Raw genomic sequence first — 27,603 nt, 5'->3', positions numbered from 1 at the left:
GCTCCTTTGACTCTGTATTTGCAGGGTGAATTTATTTTATGAATGGCGGTTTTATTTATTTTATCACCTGCCAAGAACTCTTGCTGAATTGGGAGGGCAGTTTAAAAGGAAATGAGCATGTGGCTAATTATGAATCGTGCCTTCTTCACTGCTGATCGCACACGGGGATGAAGAGCTGGGACAGATGACTGGCATATTACTAGGCACGGGAGATGCAAATTAGATTGATAATGGTCACTGGACCAGCTCAAAGTGATGTACGAGGCCCATTCTGCACTCAGACTGTTCTCTGCAGCCCGCTTGTGACATTAGTTGCATCTGGAATTACAACAGGGAATCCATACCACTTTGGATATTGATCCATTTTCATAGCTCTGTGCCAGCCTGCAAAAGTGTATGCGGGGGGGATCCACAGAGCTGCCCCTTCCCTCTTTTTGCTGATGCCAGCAAGGGTCTACTTTTGGCCCTTCCCTTGTGCTGACAGGACACCCCAATGCTGGCGCTGCCCCCATAACGGCCATTTTTCTCGATACATTACAAAATAATATCTCAATCAGTGCCAACTCTTTGTCATTAAAGTGCCGATTCATTACAACATTATGGTGCCAATTCAAACAAATAAATGCAATGGTGGCAGCAGTTGGTGTACAGCATGGGAGCTGGTGGAGGAAGTCCCAATGAATGGGAAGGAAATGACCATTAGCCAGGATGCAAATTAGGGGTGGGGGGGAGAATGCCTCCTGGCACTCCCTTGCAGCTGTGCCAGAGCAGCCATCTCAGGGTATTGTGGAATAATACTGCAAAGATTGTCTGCCAGTACTAAGGCTGTGCTTGCATTCTGCAAACTGGAAGTAGATTGCAAAAAAGAATGGGGGGGGGGGGTGTGCAACTTGGAAAGAAGTCATCAGATTGTTCACAATGTTGTGTGGAGCCTCCCAACAACAGGTAAGGATTGATTGATGGCAGGGGCACCATGATTGCCCAACATGGAACCGATCAGACAGTGCTAGTTTTTGATTCTCACAGGACCCTTCAACGGATGGGCATGCTAGGCGTCTGATGAAGAGTTCTGTGAAGTTCATTGTTAGACTTTTTATCATTAAAGAAGCTCCAGAAAACTAGGGGTTTTTTTAATTGGCCAAGTGTATTTCTTCCTGAAAGCGAGAGGCAAATGTCCTAAATAAACAAAATAAACAAACGTTAGGGGATCTGCGGCTGGTTCCCTGTTGGTGTCCCTTTTTGCTTTTAAAAATGTTTTAATATTTTTATGTGATGTCATTACATTATAATATGTATGCAGCTGGAGTGGTAATTGCACTTTATAGTACTTTATAAAGTACCCTCAGTGCCAATTGATGTGGGGAGAGTGGGGGCTTATACAAATAAAACACACAAAGCAAACATTATAAGCCAGGCCGAGCCCTCCCCTCCCTGAGATCGGCCTGCAAAGGAAAAGCAAGGAGCTGAAGAAGGACAAGGCAGGTCTTGCTGGGTCTGTGGCAAAAGCACAAACACACAAACCAAATTCTGGGATGACAGTCTTAGCAGAAGCAGCTTAGATCCCATCTAGACCTGGAATAACCATTAAGCAAAACAAGCTCATGCTTTGGGCACCTAGGGAAGGGGGGGCACCACAGAGGGGGTTTTGCTTATATTGTTGACTGCTAGTTAGCTAGATCCAAGTGGGCAGCCGTTTATCTCATTACATATACTAAACCCATCTTCCACTATATTTTAATGTATTTTTCTTCTAATGGCAAACTATATGTATGTTACATGTTAAAAGGTAAATTAGTTGGACGGGAAAAACTTCTGAGAAAGGAACGCCCTCATTTTGGCCCAGGCTTATAACAACAGAGTGATTAGCAGACATTCTCACATTTTGACATGTTACTGTTTTATTGGTTTCTCACGCTCATGCTACCCCGATCAAAGGTTTGCTCAATTTGTTAACTTTACTATTCTGTCATTGGATCTTAAATTTGTACCATTTTGCATTCTAAACCACTGCCTACCAGCTGCATGCAGATCTGCTCACTGTACCTGATTCCTCGTCTGAAGTGTGCTTACAGCACACAAAAGCTTACATTCTGAATAAAACTTTGTTGGTCTTAAAGGGGCAACTTGACTCCTACTTTGTTCTGCTAGTTAGCTAGTTAGGCTGGGGTGAGGCGATTCATAAATTTAATAAAAAATAATAATCTTTTTTTTTTAAAGTATATTTAATATAGTTGTATTTGGCCTGGAAGAAAACAGGATTTTTCACTCTTATTTCACCACCAGCACTTACTGAGTCTTAATGTCTTGTCAGTTAAGCAGTGGAAGAGCTGAGGGGCACCATGACTGGGCAGTGCTGAGTGCATCAGTCAGCCTTAATCCAGTCTTGAACACATCCCTGCTGAATTTTGACAGTAGCCCAGAAACTTGCTTTGTGCCACAACTCTACAGAACGCGTAGGGATTTTTTTTGTAGCAGGAACTCATTTGCATATTAGGCCACACACCCCTGATGTAGCTAATCCTGCTGGAGCTTACAGTAGGCCCTGTACTAAGAGCCTGTAAGCTCTTGGAGGACTGGCTACATCAGGGGTGTGTGGCCTAATATGCAAATGAGTTCCTGCTACAAAAAAGCCCTGCAGCGGAAAAACATGGCTTTTTGTTGCCCATTCCCCCCCCCCTTACAATGACACTGTAAGAAAGGTTAGTCTGAGAGAGAGCGCCTGACTCAAGGCTGCCCAGCAGGCATTAGAGTAGGGATCTGGACCAAAGACTCTGAAATCCTGGGCCAATAAACTTAACCATTACACCATCCCACCGATTCTCTAACATCATGCTCTGATTCTCTAACATCATGCTCTGTTCCGTATCTGCTTGGCTTGTTCCTTTTCTTCTTTCTAAGCAGTGGCTGGCAGAGAGAAAAACAGGTTGCTTACCTGTAACTGATGATCTTCGAGTGGTCATCTGTGCAGTCACACTGATGGGAATAGGTGCCAACGCCGATCACGATGGGTAAACTTTAAAAGCTGCGGATTTCCACGTTGACGTCCCAGCGCGCATGCCCAGAAGCCCCACTGCGCATGCTCACTGAGACGGGAGTGGACATCCTGCCAGTTCCTTCTGACCACTGCATAATCCCAAAGATGGACTGGCAGCAGAGGGGAAGGAGGGCGGGTAGTGTGACTGCACAGATGACCACTCGAAGATCATCAGTTACAGGTAAGCAACCTGTTTATCTTCTTTGTGGTCTGTGCATCACACTAATGGGAGATGAGCAAGCCAAAATCCTACCTGGAGGCGGGTGCAACGGTCCATCAGCAGGAAAGAGACTGCAGAACAGCACGGCCCACCGACGTGTACTGGCGCAGACGTAGGTCCAGTGCATAGTTGAGTCATGAAAGTATGCGGAGAGGACCAGGTGGCAGCCTTGCAAATGTCCCGGAGTAGAACACCCTTCATGAAAGCCGCTGAAGTTGCCATAGCTCGAGTGGAATGGGCTCGTATGGGCCCTGGAAGGGCTTCTTGCTCAATAGATAACAAAGTTTTATGGTTTCAGTTATCCATTTAGAAAGCCTTTGGGACGATATCCGCTGCCCTAAGGATGCTGTGGCATAAGATACAAAAAGTCTGGAGTCCCTTCGAGAGGGATTTACACAATGGAGATAGAAAGATAGTGCTCGTTTCACATCCAATGCATGCAGTCTCCATTCAGATTTAGTAGCCAGATTAGGAAAATATACTGGCAGGTAAATTTCAGTGTTCAAGTGAAAGGAAGAGATCACCTTGGGAAGAAAGGTGATATCTGGACGAAGTACTACACCTTCATTGGTGAAACACAAGTAGGGGGCGTCGCATCTGAGTGCTGCTAGCTCACCCACTCTTCTTGTGGATGTAATCGCCACCAGAAAGGCCGTTTTCCAAGTCAGCAAGTGGAGAGAGCAAGTGGCCATCAGCTCAAAGGGTTTCCCAGAGAGAGCATGTAGAACCAAAGAGAGGTCCCAAGCCGGAGTAGGCTGTCTCATAGCAGGATACAGTCTAGAGAGACCCTTGAGGAACCTCTTAGTATCAGAATGCGTGAAAACAGAATGACCATCGATCTGGGAATGATTAGCAGAGATGTCCGCCAAGTAAACACGTAGCGATGAGACTGCTAATCCCTTATCCAAAAGGGAAAGCAGAAAATCAAAAATTGTAGGTAAGCCCGCTGCTGACGGGTCTAAGGAAAGTTCAGAAGAAAACTGAACAAATTTCGACCATTTATAGGCATAAGATTTGCGTGTAGACGGTTTCCTGCTGTTCAATATGATGAATCGAACTCTGTCTGACAACGGATTCAGTGTAGACGCCATGCTGTTAATTTCAGATGAGGAACATCGTGGTGTACCACATGACCTTGGTGAGAAAGGAGAAGATTTGAAGCCTGAGGAAAATGATGGGACATTCCCTTGGCTAGATGAAGAACCAGGGAAAACCAGTGCTGTCTGGGCCACCAGGGTGTTACGAGGATACCCACAGGTCTTTCCCTCAATATCTTCTGCACTACCTTGGTGATCAGGGGAATAGGGGGAAACAGGTACACATGATGTTGATGCCACGGCACGAGTAGGCTGTCCCCCAAGGACAGGGGATCTGCCCCTCTCCTGCAGCAGAAGAGTTTGCATTTCCTGTTGTTGCACGTGGCAAAAACGTCTATCTCCGGAGTCCCCCAATTTAGGAAGACGGGTTGAAGGAATTCCCAGTTGAACTCCCACTCGTGGAGCAAAGCTCCCCCTCGACTGAGGAAATCTGCACACACATTCAAGTCCCCCGGAAGATGTGTCGCCACTGACACGCCCATTGTTGTGCACATCTCCCATATGTTCAGAGCGAGTATACAGAGTCTGCGGGAGACCGTGCCCCCCTGTCTGTTTATGTAGGACATAGCCGTCGTGTTGTCTGTCATAATGGCTACCATTTTGCCCTTGAGAAGTGCCTGGAAAGACTGGATAGCATGGAAGATTGCCAACAGTTCTAGAAAATTTATATGGTGATGCGCGTGGTGACTGGGCCACCTGTCCCCGATGCAAAGGCCGTTCATATGTGCTCCCCAACCCCACAGGGACGCATCCGATATTATCGTGACTGATGGGGATGGTTTGTGGAAGGGTGCTCCCTCCATCAGATGATGCCGCTGTTGCCCCCAGGTGAGGGAGGATAGAACTTCTGGAGGGATGGTCAGCAGCCGAGATGGAGAATCGAGATTGCATTTGAAGTGTTTGAGGAACCATAGTTGCAGGATCCTCATATGAAGTCTGGCGAAAACCAGAACAGAAGTGGTGGCAGTCATGAGGCCCAGAAGATGCTGTACCTGGCGAGCTGTGACTGTGGGACTGCGCCAAAAGGTCTGAACAAGCTTGACTATGTCGTCCGCTCGATTTGGTGGCAGGAAGGCCTTGCAGGCAAGGGTGTCTATTATGGCCCCTATAAACTGCACCCTCTGGGAGGGTTGTAGGTGCGACTTCTTTTGGTTGATCTGCAATCCTAGCTCCCGAAGAAGGGAGAGAGTGATGGTGATGTGCTGCAAAAGACTGGCTTTGGATTCTGCCACGAGGAGCCAATCGTCTATGTATGGGAACTGGGTTATACCCTGCAATCTGCGATAACCACCATAGTCTTGGTGAAAATCCTGGGAGCTGTAGAAAGACCGAAGGGCAAAGACCGGTACTGGAAGTGTGCTGCTCCTATGGTGAATCTTAGGTACTTCCTGTGAGAGGGGTGAATAGAAATATGGAAGTACGCATCCTGTAAGTCCAGCGTGGCCATCCAATCTCCTAGATTGAGAAGAGGAAGGATCTTGGGTAGCGAGGTCATTCTGAATTTGTGGTAAGCAATGAACAAATTCAAGGCTTGAAGGTCCATGATCGGCTGAAGACCTCCATCTTGTTTTGGGACCATGAAGTAGCGTGAGTAAAAGCCGAGTCCCCTTTGGTTTAAGGGAACTTGTTCGATGGCTTGTTTGAGAAGAAGTGACTGAACCGTAAGGTGTTTGAAGGGCTGGTGGAGACGAAGGTCGGGGTGGGAGGATTCTGATGGAATTCGATCACATAACCCAGCCGGATTATGAATAGGACCCACTGGTCTGAGGTTATTTTGGACCATGCTTGAAGAAAGGGAAAAAGGCGGGTACCGCCCAAAGAGGATGGGTGGGAAGGGAGGGAGAACAAAAGGCAGTCAAAGTCCCTGTTTGGGCTGTTTAGGGCCCTTCTGGCGAGAGGATTGAGAAGACGAGGGAGAGTATTTAGGTTTGGCAGTATAAGGTGGCTTGGTGAATGGTGGTGTAGATTTCGGACGCCAAGATTGATCTGTAGGAGATTTCGAATAAGGTTTCTTATTCCACGGTTTTGGCCATGGCCGTTTATTTTGGGAACGTGGTGTGGAAACCCCCAGGTTTCTGGAGGTTCGGATACTCTTATCCATCTCCTGTAAAACAGAATCGGTATTCGAGCTGAAGAGACCATTGCCATCAAAGGGTAAATCTTCGATGTAAGCCTGCGTGTCCGGTTGTAAGGCCGTAGAACGCAACCAGGAATGGCGTCTCAGAGTGATAGCCGTTGTCAGAGTCTTGGCACAGGTGTCACCCGAATGCTTAGCCAAGTTAAGTTGCTGCTTGGCTAGGGTCATTCCCTCTTTTTGTATCTTCTTGAGAGCATTCCTGCTCTGTTCCGGAAGACTAGGCAAGATGATGGAAACTTGCTCCCAGAGGGCGTATTGATAACGACCCATACAAGTGGCATAGTTGGCAATTTTTACACCCAAGGAACCAGCAGAATATAGCCACCTTCCTAGGTTGTCTAATTTCTTCCCCTCTTTGTCAGGTGGAGCAAAGTGTGTCTTCTTTGCCTTAGAAGATGAGGACACTACCACGGAATTGGGTTTGGGGTGGGTGCAGAGGAAGTCTGCACTGGACTCTTGTATGCGATACATGTGGTCCAGCCTACACGATGAAATGGGAGTGGACGCTGGTTTCTCCCAGGAAGATTTTGCAGTATGCAACATGATAGTGGTAGAGCTACTGCAGTAGAAGTGTCCATTTGAACAATGTCAAAAACAGTGTCTGTAATCACTGGTTGAGGTTGTACTGTAGGGAGGGACAGAGATTGAGCCATACGTTTAATGAGGTCTCCATAAGACTCAGAAGGCGAAATGGGTTGTTCCTCTGCTATCTTCTGCGGTGGAGAGGGTTCCCCAGGTGATGAGGTTGTGTCTTGTTCCTCCGGGGTTGACCCATCAATGGACCTGGGTGACGCATCAGGAGAGTCAGAGCGCTCCGATAAGTGTGGAGTCGGAGATGAAACAGGGTCCATTGTTACGGCCTTTGTTCACTCCGAAGAGCTCTGTTGAGCGGGTTCCCAATGATGTTGAATCAGTTCGGCATTGGGCGGCTTCGATACCGACGCAGATGGTGCTCATCTGGGTGGTCTATAAGAGGTTCAGGATCGGTAGGAGGCTTCCGAGTACTGATCCCAGTCCATTTGGCGAGGAGGGAGCCAAGGAAACGATGGTTGCATGGGATACGCCCCGTATAAATATTGCCATTGACGCTGATCCCACGGAATCTGTGAAGGCAGGTGGTGAGGAGAAGAGCGATCCCTTCAACCTTGAGGAAGCGGGCTTCGGGATCAAGGGGTCTCAGCTATCATTTGGGCCCGATTGGGTGGGCTCCTTTTGGAACCGGAGCGTTGTGCTAGCTCTATCTTGTGATCGGAGTCGGAAGATAAGACGAGCTCAGTCGACATCGAAGCGAGGATCAGAGGGCTTAGCCGACAACCCGGTGAAGCAAAGAGCTTCAATGGTGGAATGATAGGTGCCGTCGGGTCCTATGGTGAAGTCGGAGAAGCTGGAAAGACGGATTTGCTATGCTTCGGCTTATTCAATCTCTTAGCCTTCTTCTTCTTCTCCGGGTGAGAGCCCTTATCCTCCTTATACTTTTTCGCAGGCGTAGAGGAATCCGACATAGCAGCTGAGCCCGAGCATTTGTTAGGGTGATTGGCATCGGAAAAGGGACGATCGGTCTCGAGCGACTTCGAGGTCGATGGTTCGGCGGGTGCGGTTGGTTGATCGACCCGTTCCGATGAAGACAGCGAAGACATCTTCCGAGGGGAGAGCGCCTGTTCCATAAGGGCTGCAGCAAGGCGGGCAGCTCTGTTTTTTTTGGTTTGTTTAGAAAATTTTGCACAGTGCATACAAGAGTCCGTTCTGTGGAGCTCCCCAAGGCACAACAGGCACAATGAAAGTCCGTCCAGTGGGGCAATTTTACTCCCACACTTGGAGCATCTTCTGAAAAATCCCCAACATCTTTCCATACGAATAGTTGGAAGGAAGGACGGTGTGTGTGTGTGTGTGTGTGTGTGTGTGTGGAAAGAGCGGGAAATAGCTCTTCAAACCCCGCGCTCCCCCAAATTGTGAACAACTATAACTAACTAACTAACTAAGAACTATAACTATATATTATTAATTAAAAAAAAAAAAACTAAGAGTAAAGAAGTTCACCGACCGTAGCGACGAAAGATCAACTGATCAGTGCAGTGGTCAGAAGAGAACTGGCGGGATGTCCACTCCCATCTCAGTGAGCATGCGCAGTGGGGCTTCTGGGCATGCGCGCTGGGACGTCGGCGCGGAAATCCACAGCTTTTAAAGTTTACCAATCGTGATCAGCGTTGGCGCCTATTCCCATCAGTGTGATGCATAGAGACCACGAAGAAGATAAAGGGCACAGCTTGACAAATCGGGGTGCTTGGCACAGGGGGAAAAGATGCCAGGATTAGTGAGCAACAGCCCAGAAAGCTTGTCTTGTATCCTTGGCAAGAGCCAGTGACTTCACAGGAGGGATGGGATGACAGAACAGGTAAAAACAACACCTGCAACTCCGCCAGGTAGAGGTGCCTGCTGCTCCTTTACATATGCTAATTCGTTCAAACCCTATGAACTACCCACTAGGTATCATCACTTAGCCGCCCTGAGCCTGCTTCGGCGGGGAGGGCGGGATACAAATAAAAGTTGTTGTTGTTGTTGTTGAAAGCAGCGTGTTTTAAAGCAAGCCAAAATGCAAATGGGTTCCCCAGGCAGGAAACAACAGGGGAATGCAGACAAACTTCCTAACAGAGCGGTTCCTCAGTGGAACAAGCTTCTTCAGGAGGTGGCGGGCTCTCCTTCCTGGGAGGTTTTTAAACAGAGGCTAGATGGCCATCTGACAGCAATGCTGATCCTGTGAACTTAAGGGGAGGCATTTGTGAATGTTCTGCATTGTTGCAGGGGGCTGGACTAGATGACCGTGGAGGTCCCTTCCAACTCTATGACAATGTTATGTTGGGGCTCCAGCTTGTTCGTGAGACAGCTTAGGTTGTTTAGGGTTGCTAGTTCTGGGTGGGGAAATATCTGCAGATTGGGGGGGGGGGGGAGACACAAGGAGGGCAGAGTCTGGGAGGAACCTCAGCAGGGCACAATGCCATATAGTCCACCCTCCACAATAGCCATTTTCTTCAGGAGAATTGATCTCAGTTGTCTGGAAATCAGTTTTAATAACATGAGACCTCCAGGCTTCAACTGGAGGTTGGCAAACCTAGCCTCACTTTGCCTGCCCTTATGGCCAATGGAAAACCATGAACCCTGGTTGTGGAATGCATGGAGAACCTGCAGAGAGCAGGACGGTGAGATGAGGCAGCGGGCATCTATCTATTAGATCGGTTGGCCTCCCCCTACGCCCTTACAGCCTGTTGCACCACTGTATTGTGGAGCTATACTATCTTGCTTTATATCACCTTGCTGAACTAACTTACTGCACTTACTGAATGTTGAACTTGTTTTTATTATGATTTTATTGTGATTTTAATTTAAATTGTTGTCCCCCACTCTGAGCCCCCCAAAAGGGGGAAGGGGTGGAATAGAAATAAACTAATAACAATAATTTCAAATGAATGCTATGGCAAGTCTTGAAGGGTTCCGCTTGGGAGTAAAAGCCCTGTGAAACACGCACTCGGCCAGTAGTGGAAGGAGTGATGGCCTCATCCATCCATCTTCTGCCTCTCCTCCAAGAAACTCAGGGCAATGCGCATAGCTCCCCTCCCCCTTGCCCATATCCTATTTATGTCCATGAAGACTTGGAGGAGATGCTCTAATTCTGAATCTAGTCCTGCAGTTCTGTTTATTTGGTACCCAGATTAATCACTTTTCATATTGTTTTTTATTTATAACAAACGCAGAAGAGCATTTCCTGCCATCTATGGAAATGCAGCAAAAGGGCAGAGCATAGTTTTGAGGCATCTAATGCAGCATTTTGAGAAACATGTTTTGGAGATAAAGGAATCTAAGATTCTAGTCCCTCTGAGGCAAAATGTGGTGAAATTGCATGGTAGGGGATGGGGGTGGAGATTGAGTGGCTTGAAGAGCCCGTGGCTTTCCATTGCCCATGACTCTGTGTGTCTGTGTCTTTCTCTGTGTTAAGTGTCATCGTCGCTTCCAATTTATGGAATTCCTATGAATTAATGACTTTCAGAATGTCCTATCATTAATAGCCTTGCTCAGCTCTTGCAAAACCGAGGGCTGTGGCTCTTGATTGAGGCAGCCCATCTCCTGTTGGGTCTTCTGCTTTTCCTGCCACCTTCAACTTTTCCTAGCATTGTTGTCTTTTCCACGGACTCTTGTCTTCTCATAATGTGACCAAAGTACGATAGCCCCAGTTTAGTCATTTTAGTTTCTATGGAGAGTTCAGGCTTCATGTGACTTAGAACCCTCTTATTTGTCTTTTTTGGTGGTATCTGTACAACTCTCCTCCAACGCCACACTTCAAATGAGACCATGCCTAGCAAGGTAAATGAATTCTACAAACGAAGCACGTTTGCGCATTGGTAATTTAGTCTTGTTACAGGACCTAGTTTGTCTGGGGGCACAATTTAGGTTCCAGTGGAACAGAACTCAGAAGCTTCCAATATTCTTGGTTCCTCCTATCTGAGGCCCCCTTTGCCAGCTCCCCCTTTCCACCGCCTGCCTGGCACCAATCCCCTCCATGTCCCCTTCAGGGTCCTCCTTCCCACTCACCTGGGTGATGCTGTCACGCATGGTGGGAGAACGGCCGCGCCGCGTTGTAGTTGTGGCCATGGTGGTGGTGGTCTCCATGATGGTGGTGGACATGTCAGCCAGCAGGGTGGTGGCTGTGGTTTCCGTGGTCATGACAGACGGCACCTCGCCCACCAGCCGCAAATTCCCCTCCACCTTCACGTTGGGGTCGCTCTCAGCAGCCAGGGACAGCACCTTGAGCCCATTGTAGTAGAGGCCTGAGATCTGGCCCTGGAAGGGGCGACCTTGGTCCCGCCCTCCAATCTTGATGGCGGCCTGGCTGTTAAATATTGTCAGCTGGCGACCTGTCAGGGAAGGGGGAGAGGGAAGGGAAGCCACAGAGAAGAAGGGAGTGGAGGGCGAACAGAAAGAGAAGGTGGCAAAGGTGAATTGGGGGCTCGGAGGAAAGGGAAGCTCAGCACACAGAAGACAAGAGGCGCAAAGTCCAACTGGCTGGGTTTCAGGGTTCAGGAAGACAGATTGTCCCCACCCACCCCCTCTGCTTCCTGCGACCCTCCTGGCCATTTTGCTGCATTTTTGTCCTTTTTTTCTTTCAATGATTCTGGCCCCCCATCTTTCATCCTCCTACCCCAAGAGGCATTTCACCTATCCAACTTCCCTCTCTTCTAGCTGCATTCGATTGCCTGGGAATAAATCGTCTTCATTTGCCAAGCCTTCCAGTAAGAAGGAGCAGGAAGGAGGTGGGGGGGGGGAGATGCCTTTGGGATCAATGACATCATCGGCCCAGGTCACGGCCATGTCAAATATGCCGGTGGGGCAAAAGAACCAATATTCACCAGCTCACTGGAACCAGGGGGAGTAGGGGGAGGGCTTGCGACAATTTAGGAGGCCGGAATCAATCGAATGCAATCTAGACTTCCTACATTCTTATCTAATCTATTTTATTCTATTCTTATTGCAGCTAGATAAGGGGAGGGGGAAGAGAAAGACAGATCTAAAAGACAGACCATTCTTCGCTCATTTGTCTTTTAAACATATTTCTTTGTGTGTCTTTCTATCCATCCATCACGGCAACCGGTTCATTTTGCAGTCCTTCTCCTCTCTTGACAAAGTGTCCCTCTTAACAACCCCCTCCTTCTCCCACCACCATGGCCACCTTGTGCTTTCCAACCAATTGGTCCGCTCTGGGATGCGCCTTCATGCAGCCTGTGCAGGACGGAAAGTGAGCGAGAAAGGAGAGGGTCTAGGGTCTGGTGGCTGACAGAGAAATAATCAAGGAGGCCTTGGATGTTGGCCTGGTTATGCCAAATGTCCTCCCTTCTCTTAAACCTTGGGAGGACGGTGGTAGCTGGACTGTTTCTCCTCACTCTACAAGTGAACTGCAGGACTGCATTTTACCCTACAGCCCCTCCCCAGTTCATCTAAACAGGCTTCTGTGGACATCTTGTTGGCAGGACAACTCCAAGGATGCTTGGATGGTGAGTCAGGTAGGAACAGTGGAGGTGTGGCCAAGAGACCCACACTGAGGGCAGATAACTGGACCATCTGCTGAATTGGGGGTGGCGTAGAGAGCTCCATGAAGAAGTGCTTGGTCCCATTAGAGCGTGTGCATGAGGAGCCTGGTGACTATTGCTGGGAGTTGGGCCTAGTCAGCAGTGGTGTGCATGTACTGCTGCCACATCAGATGTGGACTGTGAGGTTTTTTTAAAAAAAATCTAAGTAGGAAAGGGACAAGGGAGAGGGAATAAATATGTGTACAGCTGAAGAGAGAGAGGACAGTGGAGGGCAGGTGTGTTGGGGTGGAACTGAAGGAGGCAACACTTTGAAAGTGACAGGAAAAGTGGGTGAGAAAGCTCCAGATGCAGATAAATTGTGTGTGTGTGAGAGAGAAAGTATACACAAGCAACACTATACTCTCCCCAGGGGGTGGGGGGACAGAAAGAAAATACGGCAAGCCCAAAATGTGTAGACAAGGGAGTCTTCTCTGTGTGCCTCAGCTGCCTGCTGAGTTAAGGCAGCAGAAATAATCAACGGATTGCTGGCTGGTGGTGCAGTCTTAAGCAGGTATACCCAAAATCCTACTCAGGTGTATTCAGGGGGACCTACTTCCAGGAAAGTGTTCTTCGAATGGCACAGCTAGCCACTCACCAAGCATTACATGGGAGGCCTGTGATAGGCCCTTCTTGGGCAGTTTGTGTGTGGGCCACATAGAATGGGTGTAGGTGGAGGGCCAATTTAAAGTTCCACCCCTGTGCCGTTTCCTGACAGAATCTCTCCCCGCAAGCTGCTATGAAGCTCAATATTGGCAGCGGGGATGGGGGGGGGAGGGGAGGCACTTATGGTTGCCAGCTCAGGGTTGCTAAATCCCTGAATATTTTGGGTGTGGAGCCAGAGGAAAGTGGGGCTTGGGGAGGGGAGAGACTTCAGTGAGCTATAACACCATAGAGTGCACCTTCCAAAGTGACCATTTTCTCTAGGTGAACTGATCTCTTTCGCCTGGAGACCAGCAGTAATACAAGATCTCCAGCCACCATTGGGGGTGGGGGTTGGGCAACCCCAGCGGCACCTCTATTGACCACTGAGCAGCGGATCAAGGAGGCTGATTTCTAATACCTAACTGCATAAAGGGGAGGAGGAAAGGTTCCCTTCCCCTGCATGGCAGCCCTGATATAACCAGGGAAGTAGCCACATTAGTCTAGTGTGGCAAAACAAAACAGAAATCCAGGGGCACCTTAAAGACTAACAATGTTTATTCCAGCATGCGCTTTTGTGAGTTAGAGCTCACTTCTCCAGAGGCCTCCCTTGCTGCTTTTTGACAATAATAAAAATATGCTAGATCTAGTCATGAGCTACTCAGCTCTGCGATTGGCTCTCTAGTATGATTAGCAGCCACAAACCCCGCCCTATGTCTGTGGAGCCAGGGGAAGGATGGGGCCGTGGCTCAGTGGCACAGCATCTGCTTTGCATGCAGATGGTCCCAGGTTTAATCGCCAGTTAAAAGGATCAGGTTTGTAGATCACGTGAAAGACGCCAGCTGAGATTCTGAAGAGCCACTGCTAGGCAGAGGAGACAGCACTGATCTAGGTGGACCAAAGGGCTAACTTAATATATGACTGTTTCATGTGTTCAAGGCGCTGCTGTATGCATTGTTGGTACAAACAGGGAGAGTATCATCCAAGCAAACCTGTAGGTTTAGCCTGAGGGAGCAACTCCAAGGAAGTCATCTCATATCAGGAATATGGTACGTGTGGAAGAAAGGGCTAACCCCTCATCAGAATTGCGACCTAGAATGGCAGCTAGTTCTGAAGGGAAAATGTGCTGGAAATTTGATAATGGATCTCCCCAGAGTTTCATCTGGTACAGCTTTACTCATCTGTGAAGCTATTTCCTCTCCTCTACTTTTTTGTCTACACACTTGAGAATGCTATATGCATCTACAGAAAGTAGAGTGTGAGGTGGATGGCTTTTTTGGAGGGTACTGGAGTCAAATTAGTTGGAAGGGGCACTTTATGATTGGGTCATATCACTTGCCCCCTAACAGGGGGTGCAATGGGCCACTGAAGGCGGGGTTTGGGGGCTCCTTCCCCACATGGGAGGTAGATAAGGCCTAGGCAGCCAAGGGAGATGAGCCTGGCACAGTTGTCCCCCCCCCCCATTCTTGAGGAGCCGCTCATTAGTGGCTTCCCCAGCCAGCTGCGAAGCTTCAAACTCTGCCAGCACCAGCCTTGGAGAGGCCCCCCCATTCCGCCTCGCTCACTCTTCGTTCAAACAGTTTCATGGATTTTTTTTTAAGAAACAGAAAAAGAGATGGAGAAATGTTAAAGGGAACGTCTGTTGCAACCAAAAAAAGCGTCTCCAGATGGAGCTGACTGAACCTTCCTAATCTGTTATTTTTTTAAAAAAAGGGGGGGGGGAATACCATAAACAGAACCCTGTCTTTAAAATAAATAGCTCTGGGGTTATTTTTGTGTGTGTGTGTTGAGAAATTTGAAAATAGATATTTTTAACCCTCTGAGTCTCTCTTGGTTTCGTTTTGTTTTTTGCCCCTCTTCCCCTTGTTTAGAAAACAAGATTATTCCTGTTTAATTTTGCTGTAGGTTCAGGGTTAAAGGCCCAGGCCCAAAATAGATTCCTGCCCACATTTCCCAACTCCCCTGTCTCCCCTCCCAGCAATGGAATCCCCCCCCCTCTCAGTTTAGAGCCTTAATTAGTTTTTGTTCTGAAGAGCCAGTGTTTCCTTCTCTGATTTAATGTCATTTTTTTTCTGTTGTCGCATTTATTCCCCACCTAGATATGTTTGACTGGGTATGTGAAAACACGCCAGCATGCAATACCTCAACCATGTGTGCATGTGAACACTGCTGCTCTTCCTGCACTGGGGCCTGGCAAAGAGATTCTATAAAAAGCACAACATGCCTTGAAGCAAGGCACTACCAGACTCTATGCTTTAACTGTGCTAAAATCCTGCAACTCAACAGCAAACAAAAGAGGTGTGTGTGTGTGCATGGTGCATAAGAGACAGTGTGTGTGTGAGAGAGAGAGAAAGAGAAGAGAGAGAAAACAGGACTTGTGCCAAATGAAACATCTGTGGAAGCCAAGACGACTTAGCAACCTCCTGGGAGGCATAATTCAGAAGCAAATCCATCTGAGTAGCCAATATCCCCGGTGTGTACGTGTGTCTCCCTCCTCCTGTTACTCTTTATCGCCCAGGCAGGCTGGAGCAGGCAGAAGCCCATCCTCCCTATTCTTACTGCTAGGCTAGCCAGCCCTGTGAGGTTGGGCAGCCAAGCCGAGAAGAAACCTAAATGGTAGCAGGGCTAGGAAAAAGCCGCACCAGAGGTGCTAAGTAGCAGGGAGATCTACCTACAAGAGAGACAGACTTGGGTTTGGCTCAGTCTGGAGTTTCATTAAAAGAGGGTGCCTCAGAATATAAACACAGTTTTGTGGGTCTCTCATAGCTGGGCAAGAACTAGCACCCATAAGAGCTAGAAGGGATTCCAGGCAAGTGTGGGCTCATCCCTCTCTTTTTAGAGACAAGATCAACTCCCTCCTACCCCAGCCGGACCCAAAGTCTTCTTCCAGCACAGTACTCAAAAATGGTAAATGCTGCCGGCAGACGTTGGGACACTTTGACAGGACAGGGTTTGGCAGAAGTTACTTTCTCCAGAACATGTCCAGAACATGTTGGAAGTTACTTTCTCCAGAGTCCATGTCCTGCATCAAAGGGAGATAGGACTTTTGCTGGGCTAGTTGGGTCTATGCCTACCAGTGGGTTTGGGGCACTAACGTCTATTTTGCCTGCTCAGATGCTAAAATCTGGCACGGCATGGCACTCACATGGCCTTTAAAAATCAGGACCAACTGTTGATGCCCACTGGTAGATGCAACAGCTGTAAAGTGAAGTAATCAAGAGCATGAATAATAATAATACAGGTACAACTGCGGCTTTGTTCCGTTAAGCCGAGCTAGTTTTACTCATTCTCTGTTTTAGAGAAGTAAGTTTACTGAATTTGGTAAATAGCTTTCTCTTTCTTTCTTGGTATAGATGAAGAGCTCTTGTCTTTCTGATGGAGAGATCTTGTCTTTGTTAATGCATTTTTAGTGCTGGGCATTATAATACAACAAACTGACCCCCAATGCCACAGCATATGTGGGTGCTCATCAGCAGGCCGATCTCGGCAACAGCCTCCTCTGCCCACTTTATCCAGTCCTTGCAAGTGTGTTAAGTCCGAGGCAGCTCTTGGCAAACAGAGGCTGTCTTTCCCTCTCCAGCCCCCCCCAAAAGCTGGCAAAGAAGGGAGTCGGAAGCCTTGCAGCAAGAGAAGAGCGGCCTTTGCATGCTAAAATCATCCCTAAACATGGATCTTCCAGTGCTGTCAATAAAGGTATTTTGCTTAGAAATCAGACAGGAATCAGGAGTAACTCTAGCCCAATACTCTAGTCCCTTTTTACTTTGTTGCTGCAAATATAGGGAAGAAGATGGGGTTTTGTTGCCAGGATCCAGTTCTGCTTGTCAGATTTCCCTTTGGAGGATGCATGCCTCAAAGCGCACTCTTACAAACTGGGAGCCAACTGCGGTCAGATCTGCAACAAGTGTCCTCGCAAAGCTTCCTCACTCAACACTGACTCCTCCTAAATATAATATTTCTTCACCATCATCTGCTCTTGCTTAGATGCAGAAGGCTTTGCAACTCTCTTCTGTTCTCTGCAAAGGACAGCTTACATGCCATTTAGTGAATCTCAGTCCGAGCAAAGAAAACACCTGTCTTCTACCCCTCCAGCTTCTATCCCTCCTGCCTCTAGCAACAGGAAAACCCTGTCACAAAGTGGCTGTGACTTGATGGTGCTTTCCAGCCCTGGGAACAGGAAAATTGGATAAAGTAAGCTCCTGACTGAGAGGGAGACCCTTGGATCCAGTATTTCCTGATGGATTTTGGTCTAGGGGAGAGAGGCCACAATAAAATCAGTTTAGGGGTTCCACTGGAGAGAGAGAGAAGTCTGTTCCTTCCAGCTCCTTGGTCAGAACTTCATCTCATTTGCAGCAAGTTAGGCAGAATACTTTGCAGCAACCAGGACACATCAAAGCTGCTTAATGTCAGTTTCCTTCCAAGGACCCCCTGGGAAGCGTCAGTGGGGCAAGGGATTCTATTGGGCACCTTCCCATCTCCTGCCAATTCTGAGCTCCAGTTCCAAAATTTCTTAGGGAAAGGGGAAACAGGGTTGTTAAACTGGCTGAAATGGGGAAAGCGGCTGCGTTCTGAGCCCTGCTTATGGCAATTGTTCTGGAGACTGTGAAAGCAAAAGGAAGCTCGAAAACACTGGTCTCGAAAATGCCAGGAAGCACAGTCCATAATGGTTTAACTCAGGTGTGTGGGAGGGAGGAGGGCATGATGCCAGGAAAGAATGCAGTCTGTTGAGTTGTACAGAATTCTTCTTTTGTAAAGTAACACGATACTTGTGTCTTTGTTTGCAAAAAAAACCCCCCACATGTGTTCTGGTTATGTTTGTGTATGGGTGTGTGTGAGAGAGACTGTGTGGAGGAAGAGTATGTGATTTTACTGACATATACTCGCAATGCACACAAATGTATTACATGATGCGCCTCCCCCAGTGCTGCCCAGCAAGTTCTACAATACTCAAATAGGATCACTTCTTGCTCAGGTTTTCTGTCACCTTCATCCTCCTTTCTTCTGCTTTTTCCTCCCTCCTGCTTTTTTAGAAAAACCTCATTAATAGCCCCTTTAAACTGGCTTTTGTTTTCATTTTTGCTGCTGTCGTTTAAACCATCAAGTTATAGACATTAAAAGATACATTTAGATGCTTATCCCCTTTAGAAAAGCAAAGCCAACTAATTGTTATTAAGACATTTGGAATTTATAGGTTAAAAAAACTGTTTAGTACTTGGTTTGAGTTAAAAAAAAAGTTATTAGCTGGTTAAATTAAGATTTAAAACGATCTTTTTCTTTCTTTCTTTCTTTCTTTTTGTTTGTTTGTTACGGTTGTTCTTCCCCACTGAGTTTAAAGTGTTAAAGGTGCAGCGTTCGCCCCGAAAACCAACACAACCAACAAGTCCTTAAAGAACAAAATTACAGAGACGGTTTGCAAAGCTGGCGAGAAGAGGCACCGGTGTATGTCATCCCAACTGGATGGATATAGGGAGAGAGGAAGTGAAATACGCCAACCCAGAAGCAGGACAGACTCAGAAGCCATGGCTGTGCTGACATGGGCCCCAACCTTACCCTGTTCCACATTTGCTTGGTTTGAGCCTTCAGTTTTGTCTGAACAGTGGTTTGTGGGTGGGGGGTGGGCAGGATGTGACTTGACCAATTAGGGGTGGTGGCAGAGGAGGCTATTTCAGGAGTTAGTAAGGGACAGCACAAAAAACCTGTGCTGCCCCTGGCTGGAGTCAATGACCTGAGTAGAACTATAGGACGGCAGAGCGAGCAACCCCCTCCTGCAACTCTCCCAGGAAGGCGCCCACTGCTCATGTACATATGCCAATTCATTCAAAGCCTATGCACTCTTAAAATTCCTCACTAGGTATTACTTGAAACCTACTATTATTACTACCACCAAGGGATGGAAAGCTCAGTAGTGGCAAGCAGGTAGGCTGGAGGAATCGAGAAGCAAGAGCCCCTTCCTGCTCTGTGCCCTTTGGGAGTGCCACCTCTATTTACCTGGCATAGAAAGGTTTTGTGGCTCTGGCTCAGGGTGAGGTCCCATGAGAAATGACCAGGTGCAGGGCTTTTTTTGTAGCAGGAACTCCTTTGCATATTGGGCCACACAGCCCTGATGTAGCCAATCCTCCAAGAGCTTTCAGTAGGCCTTGAAATAAGAGGCCTGTAAGCTCTTGGAAGACTGGCTACACCAAGGGGGTATGGCCCAATATGCAAAGGAGTTCCTGCTACAAAACAAGCCCTGAGATGTAGGTTTTGGGCTCCTACTCAGGGAAGTGCTCTAAGCCCAAGCAAAAGCTCTGTTTTGTAAGGGTGGAAAAGGGGTAGAAAGAAAAGGATCAACATGTCTAAGCATGGAACTAAAGGCAGTTTTCAGGAGAGGAACAGAGTTGCTGCTGGAGCTGGACCGTGTCCTTCCCCTCTCTTTCTGAGAGCATTTAGCATAATAAGACGTGTGCCCTGACACCCTCAAGCCATATGTTCCCCTGCCCCCTTCTGCCAACAGTCGAAGACAGAAGGTGGGAAAGCACACAGAACAATCACATCATACTGCACACTGTGTTAACATTCCAGACTGATCCGAGACAGGGAGAGAAGGTGAGCTATCTGGCCACCTGTTTGGGCTGTGACAGATCCATCCCTGAAAAGGGGACAATTATTTTAAATGGAGAGAGCACTTCTGAGCATGTGTATGCAGAGTAACCCACAGCCAGTGCACATCTGGGAGAGTCAAAGAAAAGTCATCCCAGCAGAAGAAATGAAGAAGAAGAAATAATAGGTTTTTATAACCCCCTTTTCTCTAACTCAAGGAATTTCAAAGCAGCTTGCAATCACCTTTCCCTTCCCACAACAGTCACCTTGTGAGGTAGGTGAGGTCTGAGAGAAGAATAACTGGCCTAAGGTCACCCAACAGGCTTCATGTTGAAGACTGGTTCTCCAGGTTAGAGTCTGCCAGTCTTAACCACTACATCATGTGTCCCAGAGAGTTCTACACGGCATGGTGTGTATCCCAGGGCCAATGTAACAAGCAGAACATAGGTCCCAGGGGTCTCCCTCTCAGTGGATCACTGTAGCTCAGATCCCCACTCCTTACCACCACCTACACTGCTCTGTTCTCTCTGACCTGGCCCTGTTAAATCTGCATGGCCCATATGTCATCACCTTATTACAAAGCTGATACACAATGGCATTGCCTCTTTCTGCCACCCTGTGTACTGAGGTGCTGCACCTCTGACATTTGTACAAAGCTCAGCAAATTCCCTTTATGGACATGACCAAAGGCAGCAGAAAGCAAGTGTATCTGCCTAGGGTCGGGTGAAGAGGGCAGGGAGGGAAGCACATATAAAGACACATGAAGCTGCCTTTCACTGATTCAGACTATCGGTCCATCAAGTACAGTATTGTCTGCTCAGACAGGCAGTTGCTCTCCAGGTTTGCAGGCATTTGCCCAGCATTTGTATCTGAAATTTCACATTACTCACTGCCTAGTCCTTTTTACTGGAGATGCTGGGGATTGAACCTGGGACCTTCTGTGTGCAAAGCAGAGGCTCTTCCACTGATCTGCAGTCCCTCCCCCAAAGGATGTCTCCCTTGCAGTTTAGCAACAGCTGAGCTTCTTATTCCCAACAAGTTCTCACCATCTTCATTCACCAGCCTTGAACTGTCGCCCACCATGAAATGTTCTGCCAGGGGGAAAGGAGAGAGGGACGGGGTCAAGGGGGCTCGACGGGGAGAACACTGCACCTTTAAACCTTTTTTTGCTTGCTCGTTAATTAACCGGAATTAATTATTGTTAATTACCTTTGTCGAGTAGCCACTCATCTACTACTCGACCGAGCCGATACGGAATTCTCTGTCTAGCAATCGCCAGGCGTTCATTATCACTGTTCCCTTCAAAGAGTTTAGAGAGAGATTTGTACATGGTTAAAAGAAAACGAAAAAAGAAAATAGAGAGAGAGACACATACGCCATCTGGAAGGTCAAAGGTCAGAGGTTAGCATGTTTAGAGAGGTCAGTCTAAGCTCAGGCAAACAGCAGCTTAAGCCCTGATCAAAAATTAGCTGTTAGATCTTCTTCGTTAAAAGTTGTTTTTTGGGGGGTGGAAGAGGAGGAGCAGGGGTCAGTTTGGGGTTTGGTTGGGGGTTTAGTGGTTTTAGCCAGCAACGGTCAAAGCTCTAGTTACACGGTTTAGTCAGGTTTAAGTGTTAAAATGTGCAGATGGAGGTTAGAAGGGTTTATGTTGCATTGGGGAGGTAGAAAAGCCCCTTCCCCAATGCATTTTTATTAAATTCACTTTATTAGCTGAACTTTAATCCCTACTCACAAAATGAGGGGAAAACAACATCAGACAGTCACAAGCTCCGCAAAAGCTTCCCTTTGCAAACCTCTCTGGAGGTTTTCTCATGCCCTGACTCTGTTTCAACCACCCCCTCAGCCCCCCATCAAAAGAGTCAGCCCACACATTTGCCCAGCATTTGTATCTGAAAACAAGCACAACCACTTTAGTTATTTTGTTAAGCAATGAAAAGAAACAGGAAATTGCATTGTCACCAGCAGGCGAGTTGCTGCTCCAGATGTTGGCCTGGATGGGCTGACCAGATGGCACAGACCTTGGAGACCACAAACTGGTGGGACGCCAGGTTCCTGCAGGGGCTTTGGGCTGGCCCTCAGAACCTGGTCTTTGCTTGGCCCGCTTTTTATCGGATGTTTGGCAGGTAGGGTTGGAATCACACACAACATGCTGGCATTCCCCGTGTCTTTGTCATTCAAGTGAAAATCTGCAGTGGCTGGGATGAAACTTCCCTTCTGACAAGGTCTCCAAATATTCCTGAACAATCCCTCCCAGACCCAAAGGCTCTTCATCCACATTTCAAATTCAAGCCAGTCAAACCTTGCTTACCTACCTGTCATGGCACCCGTGCAAGGAGCTCTGAGAACCACGAAGGTTTTCTAACAGAAAATACTCAGTGTTGATCCCCCAAGCAACAATTGCTAGAGGACTTTGGAGGAAGCCACAGAAGAGCCAGTGTAGTGTATAGGTTAAAACTAAATGTTGTTGGAACTAGGTATGAACCCCCACTCCGCCACAGAAACATGCCAGGTACAGAAGCCAGCCTCCAGGGGATCTGGGGACCTGGGGATCCCTTGGAATGACAGCTCTTCTCCAGATTACGGAGATCAGTTCCCCTGCAGAAAATGGAGGCTCCTATCCTTCCCAGATTCCATCCCCAAATCTCCAGGACTTTCCCAATTTGGATCCAGCAACCTCCCCTCATCTGGCAATCCTGTTGTTGAGTGGCCTTGGGGCAGTCATAGATTCTCACACAGCCGTTGTAGTCAGGATAAAGTGGATGGAAGAACAATGATTTATAAGCCACCTTGGGTGCCCACTGGGAAGAAAAGCAGGAAACAAATAAAACTGGTTTCCAAACCCATTTCAATATGCCATGTAAACGTGCCTTACGGTGTGCTGCAGAAACTGCCTTGATACGGACATTAAGAAGTTCTGAGATAAAAATGCAATAATAAATAACCAGGCGAGGGCTCCCTTCTGTCCACAGGAATTAAGAGGGCTTATTCCAGGATCTGGATGGGGCTAGCTTAATTCTGCAGTCTTAAATTAGGCAGGAGCAGTCTGGGAGTTGGGAGCACAAGGAACCTAGATTGCTGCTGAGCTTCTCATCCTGAAAAGGAACTGGCAGGGGGAAAGCAGAGGCATTTGCTGCATCCTTGCCCTTTGACAGGGCCGGGGACCTGGCGATCTGGGCTCCTGCTTCCCGCAGCCCTCAGATGTAGAACCAGATGCCTGCTGCCAGGGCTTAGAAATTTATCGAACAGGGACCGGAACAACTGATGTAATCACAAAGCAGGGAAGGGCCGAGCAGGTGCGGATGGCCTTTCTCTCCCTACTGGGGACCGACAAGCACTCCCAGCTCATTAGGGACAATGTGTGTGTGCTGTGGTGAGGCGGGCTCCTCTCATATGTCAAGAGAAGCCAAGTTCAGCTTTTTGATTATCTTTGCATTTGCAAGAGAACAGAGACGGAGAGAAGAAAAAGTAGCTTTGCCCAGTGCTGGGTGGGAAATTAATTAGCCACCAGCGAGCATGGCTGAGACTGCGGAATCAGAGCAACCCAGCCAAGGTGGGCAGCGGCCAGTGACAAAGGGAAGTCAATTGCCTCTTGCTCCAAGGAGGGTCTGGCACATGCTCATGTTGTCTACACCCACAGCCATAGTGAGCTACAAGCCAAATCCCGTCCCTCCTCTGTCCTAGAATCATAGAGTTGGAAGGGACCTCTAGGGTCATCTAGTCCAACCCCCTGCACAATGCAGGAAACTCACAAACACCTCCCCCTAAATTCACAGGATCTTCATTGCTGTCAGGTGGCAATCTAGCCTCTGTTTAAAAACCTCCAAGGAAGGAGAACCCACCACCTCCCAAGGAAGCCTGTTCCACTGAGGAATTGCTCTAATGGTCAGGAAGTTCTTCCTAATGTTGAGCTGGAAACTCTTTTGATTTAATTTCAACCCATTGGCTCTGGTCCTACCTTCCGGGGCCACAGAAAACAATTCCACACCCTCCTCTATATGACAGCCCTTCGAGTACTTGAAGATGGTGATCCTAGAATGGGGAAAGCATGTGGGAGTGTAGGGGCTTATCCAAAGGGCCTTGGCAGTCTGATACCAATATCAGCTACAGAGGGTGTCTGCTCAGTGGAATTATGAGGCTACCAAACCAGAAGAAGGAAAGTGCACATAGATGAAGCGGCAAGCAGAGAGACTCTTTCTGAGGGTTCCATTTTGCACTAGAGTGGGAGATTAGACTCCCATCCTCCATTCCCACCCCCACCACCCCAATTTTGATTTTGATATCCAAAATTCAGTCATTCCCTCAACAGGGTTTCCAGACTCCACCTCCCACTATTACAGTTGCTCCCAGATAACCAACATCAGTTGCCTTGGAGAAAATGGCTGCTTTGGAAGATGGACTATGGCACTATCCCCTGCTGAGGTCCCTCCCCAGGCTCCACTCCCAAAATCTCCAGGTATTTCCCAACCCTCAACTGGTAACCCTACTCCTCAATCACCTACATTCTGCTTCAGCATAGGAAATTCTGAAGCTGGGTTCTCCAGGAGGGAGAGAGAGGAGGGGAGCTCGGGAGTTCTCCTCTCACACCACAACCTTTCCCTGCTCCCCATATTTGCTTCTTTCTCCATGCTGAGATTCAGCCCCTAATTAGAGGTGGCCAGGGACTTTCCATGCTCTCATTAGCTTCCGTATTAACGAGGCGATTAACATCTTTAATTAAAAATATGCCATCCTCAAAAAGTGACCTGAGTCTCTAATCAGGATCCGACTTGGGAGGGACGCCTGGCGAATGGTGTTTGCATTCCCAACTTGCCCGTCTGCCAGAGACATGCCTGGTCTTTCTGTTCAAAATCACATACGTCTCTTGGGAATGGTGGCAAAGAGAGAGAGAGAGAGAGAGAGATAAGAGGGGGAGGGGTCATCGCATTCTGCTTCCTCCTAGGCCTAGGCAGCAGGGCAAATACGGAGGAGCGATGTGATACGAAGCTGGCATAAAAGATCTTGCAATATATAAAAGAAGGTTAAATTATGTAATCTTTTTTTATAGTGAAGTCATTAAGCATATTTTTCAAGATGGCAAATAAAACCCCAGATGCCAACTTGCTCAGAGGCTCAGGAAGGGCAGCAGGCTACGAAGGCTGGCATTTTGCTCAGCTGTGCAAAATGTGCATTTTGTTCGCCTGAACGCAGCAAGGCACTTCAGGCAGGGAACACTGTTTCCAGGAGGAGGGAATTTTGCACAGTACCTTGGAGGAGGTGCAATTTATCAGAGCAATGAGGACTTGAAATGTTAGTGGGGGCACCTCTAAAGGTTCGCAACTGTTCTAGATGGTTCATGGGGAGAAGGCACTGGACTGAAGGCGGGGGGAGCCATCTGAAAGACATCCTCCCTGCCTAAATGGAAAAGTCATTTCATTGCTTTCTACTGAGGCAATGCCATTTTTCTTCATTATCATGTCTGATATGCTATGCTTATTCATATTTCTGTAATCTCTGTACATTTCTCATTAGATGTCTCCTCATATTGATTGTATCGACCAATGCTATGCTTATTAGATATTTCTTCACATGAACTGTGAATACTTACACTTGCGCCCTATTTGCACATTACAGTGAATGCATATACACCCTGTGTGTCTGCAAGAAAAAGCCAACATGAGCTTACTTTACAAACAAAACAAGGACTAGTACCTGGATAAATGTCTGGTTTCAACCACACTTTAAGCTGTAAATGCACTGAATGTAACGTAAGAATTACTCAACACACATGTAAAGGAAAACGAAGTGTATGCAGGTGCAAGGATTGTGAGTGTGTGAATAGGGCTATTGCACAACCCACTTTGAGTCTCAGTGAGAAAGATGGACTATAGTACAACCAATATAAAGGAACAAATCACACATTTAAGTCAGACTGAAATTACTTTGAAACTAACTGAATTCTTATGGATGTACCCTCTGACCTGGAAATGCTCTGATCCTAGATGTGTGAGGTTTTACTGTGGTTATGAAGAGGTAAGAGAAGTGCACTCTGTGTATGCTCAGAAGTCTGGCACTGGAAAATGACCGTAGGCCTACGCTCTGTACAGTCTTTGGCTGAAAATTCCTTGGGGTCTGGCCAACTATTCTACTGCCTTATGTACGTGGGGCAGGGACAGAAGTAAATATAAGCTGGTACGGACCAGAACAGAGTAAGAAAGCATCTAAACAGATAGCATCCCATCTTTCGTTTTAAGTGCCTCCGAGAGGCACTACCATGAAGAAATTTAAGGTGCTGTCAATGTTGTGTAGGGATGAACAACTCTCACAATAAATACAAGCAAGTCATATAGCAGACCTCAAGTGCAATTCAAAACACTCAGATTTTTGACTGGATCTAGCACTTTCGTCATCATGAAAGAGGCTCAGGGTTATGATAAGGCTGTCTTGACTTCAGAGCGATGGGGTTTAACAAGGTTTCCCCCAAATGTTTAAGTGATTTGCCTGTGATATTCAGTCAAGAGGGACTATTAGCTTCATTTAAAAGAGTCTCAAAACACCACCTGGGTTTTGATAATGGTAATATATTTTTTAATTGGTTAATTAGCCAATCAATCGTTTAAGGGCAAGGCAGTTAATCGACTGAGAACCTTAAAAATCCATCACCGGCCTGGTGTCTCTTGTCATGACCACAGAAAAGATATGAATTTCTCCTGTGTCTGAGAGCAAGGGAGAGGGAGGAGAGAGACAGAGAGGGAGGGAAAGAAAAAGGAAGGAGGGAAGATGGCTGAAGAGAAAGACACAGGAGATGGAGACGAGGCAGGGAAATGGCAGAGGAGAGAGACATTCCACAGCAGTAAGCAAAGGAGACGGGAGACACTGCTGCAGCCTCTTGCAGTGAATTCCCCCCCCCTTTTTTGGGAGGGGGGGGAGAACTTAATATATGCAAATAGCATGTAAATGAGGTGCCCCCTGCAGGGGTTCCTGGCAAGTGGCCAGCATGGCTCCATTCTCGGCAGTTCACCCTTCACCCCCTCCTCGACAGTTCTGCAGTCACAGCTTAATCTTGCCCCAGGGAATAGAGAACCATAGATACCAACTGGTTTTTCAGACACTGGAGACTCAGGGTGTTAGCGGGATCAAAGCCTGTTGAAAAGCCCCAAACGTAGCTTGACGTCTGTGTCTGCTCGATTCGTTCAGTCAGGAGAGGCTTTCTGGCTTGCCAAAACGCCTCCCCTATTGTCTTTGCTGCCCTGCTGGGGACCCAACTGCCTGACAGACATCCCTCTGAATTACCCCAGCAACGCTTCCTGCTGGGCCCACAACGCATTGTCTATGCCTGTGTTCCACCAGGCAGAAGGAAGGATGGGTGGATCTTGGAGGGCACATCAGAAAGCAGAAGGTTATCAAGAGCCCATCCTGCAACTAAGGTTGCCAAGACACCCTGGGGCCACTGGCATTTATGTGTACTAGACATATAAAAATCATTATGTTTACTGCCAGACTGCTACGGTATCAAAACCGATGGGCATGTCCATATCACACACATTCAATCTAGGCCAGGGGTGTCAAACATGCAGTTCGGGAGCTGAATCAGGCACCTGGAGGGCTCCTATAAGACCCCTGAGCAACTGGCCCCCTTCTCCCTATATCTTGCTTCCTTCTGCATAACAGCTTGCTTTGAAAGGCTTGCTGAATTGCACAGGCACTACAGAGCAAAGCCTCTATATTCTCCATTGGCTGAGGCAATAGGTAGGGAGGGGGGGGGAGGATAGTTTACTTTGCCAGGCTCTCTCAATTGCACAGCAGAGTAC

At 47.7% G+C, this 27,603-nt stretch overlaps 1 protein-coding gene across 7 annotated transcripts in view; it reads right to left on the bottom strand.

Moving 5' to 3' along the window:
* NRXN2 (neurexin 2) overlaps positions 1-27,603 on the bottom strand; it is a 468,353-nt gene that overhangs the window by 35,897 nt on the left and 404,853 nt on the right. For 4 of the 7 annotated variants that reach the window (XM_060252607.1, XM_060252583.1, XM_060252591.1 and 1 more), the window contains 2 exons: positions 21,026-21,115; positions 11,070-11,392 (listed from right to left, as the gene is read on the bottom strand). In XM_060252607.1, coding sequence (XP_060108590.1) covers positions 11,070-11,392; positions 21,026-21,115 — 413 coding nt within the window. The remainder of the gene's footprint in view (positions 1-11,069; positions 11,393-21,025; positions 21,116-27,603) is intronic. The other 3 variants (XM_060252565.1, XM_060252599.1, XM_060252573.1) reach the window with 1 other exon arrangement.

Source organism: Heteronotia binoei, chromosome 1, assembly GCF_032191835.1.
Source record: "Heteronotia binoei isolate CCM8104 ecotype False Entrance Well chromosome 1, APGP_CSIRO_Hbin_v1, whole genome shotgun sequence".
Lineage (NCBI taxonomy): Eukaryota > Metazoa > Chordata > Lepidosauria > Squamata > Gekkonidae > Heteronotia > Heteronotia binoei.
Note: the sequence above shows the minus strand (reverse complement) of the source record. Positions and strands in the feature narration are given on the sequence as shown.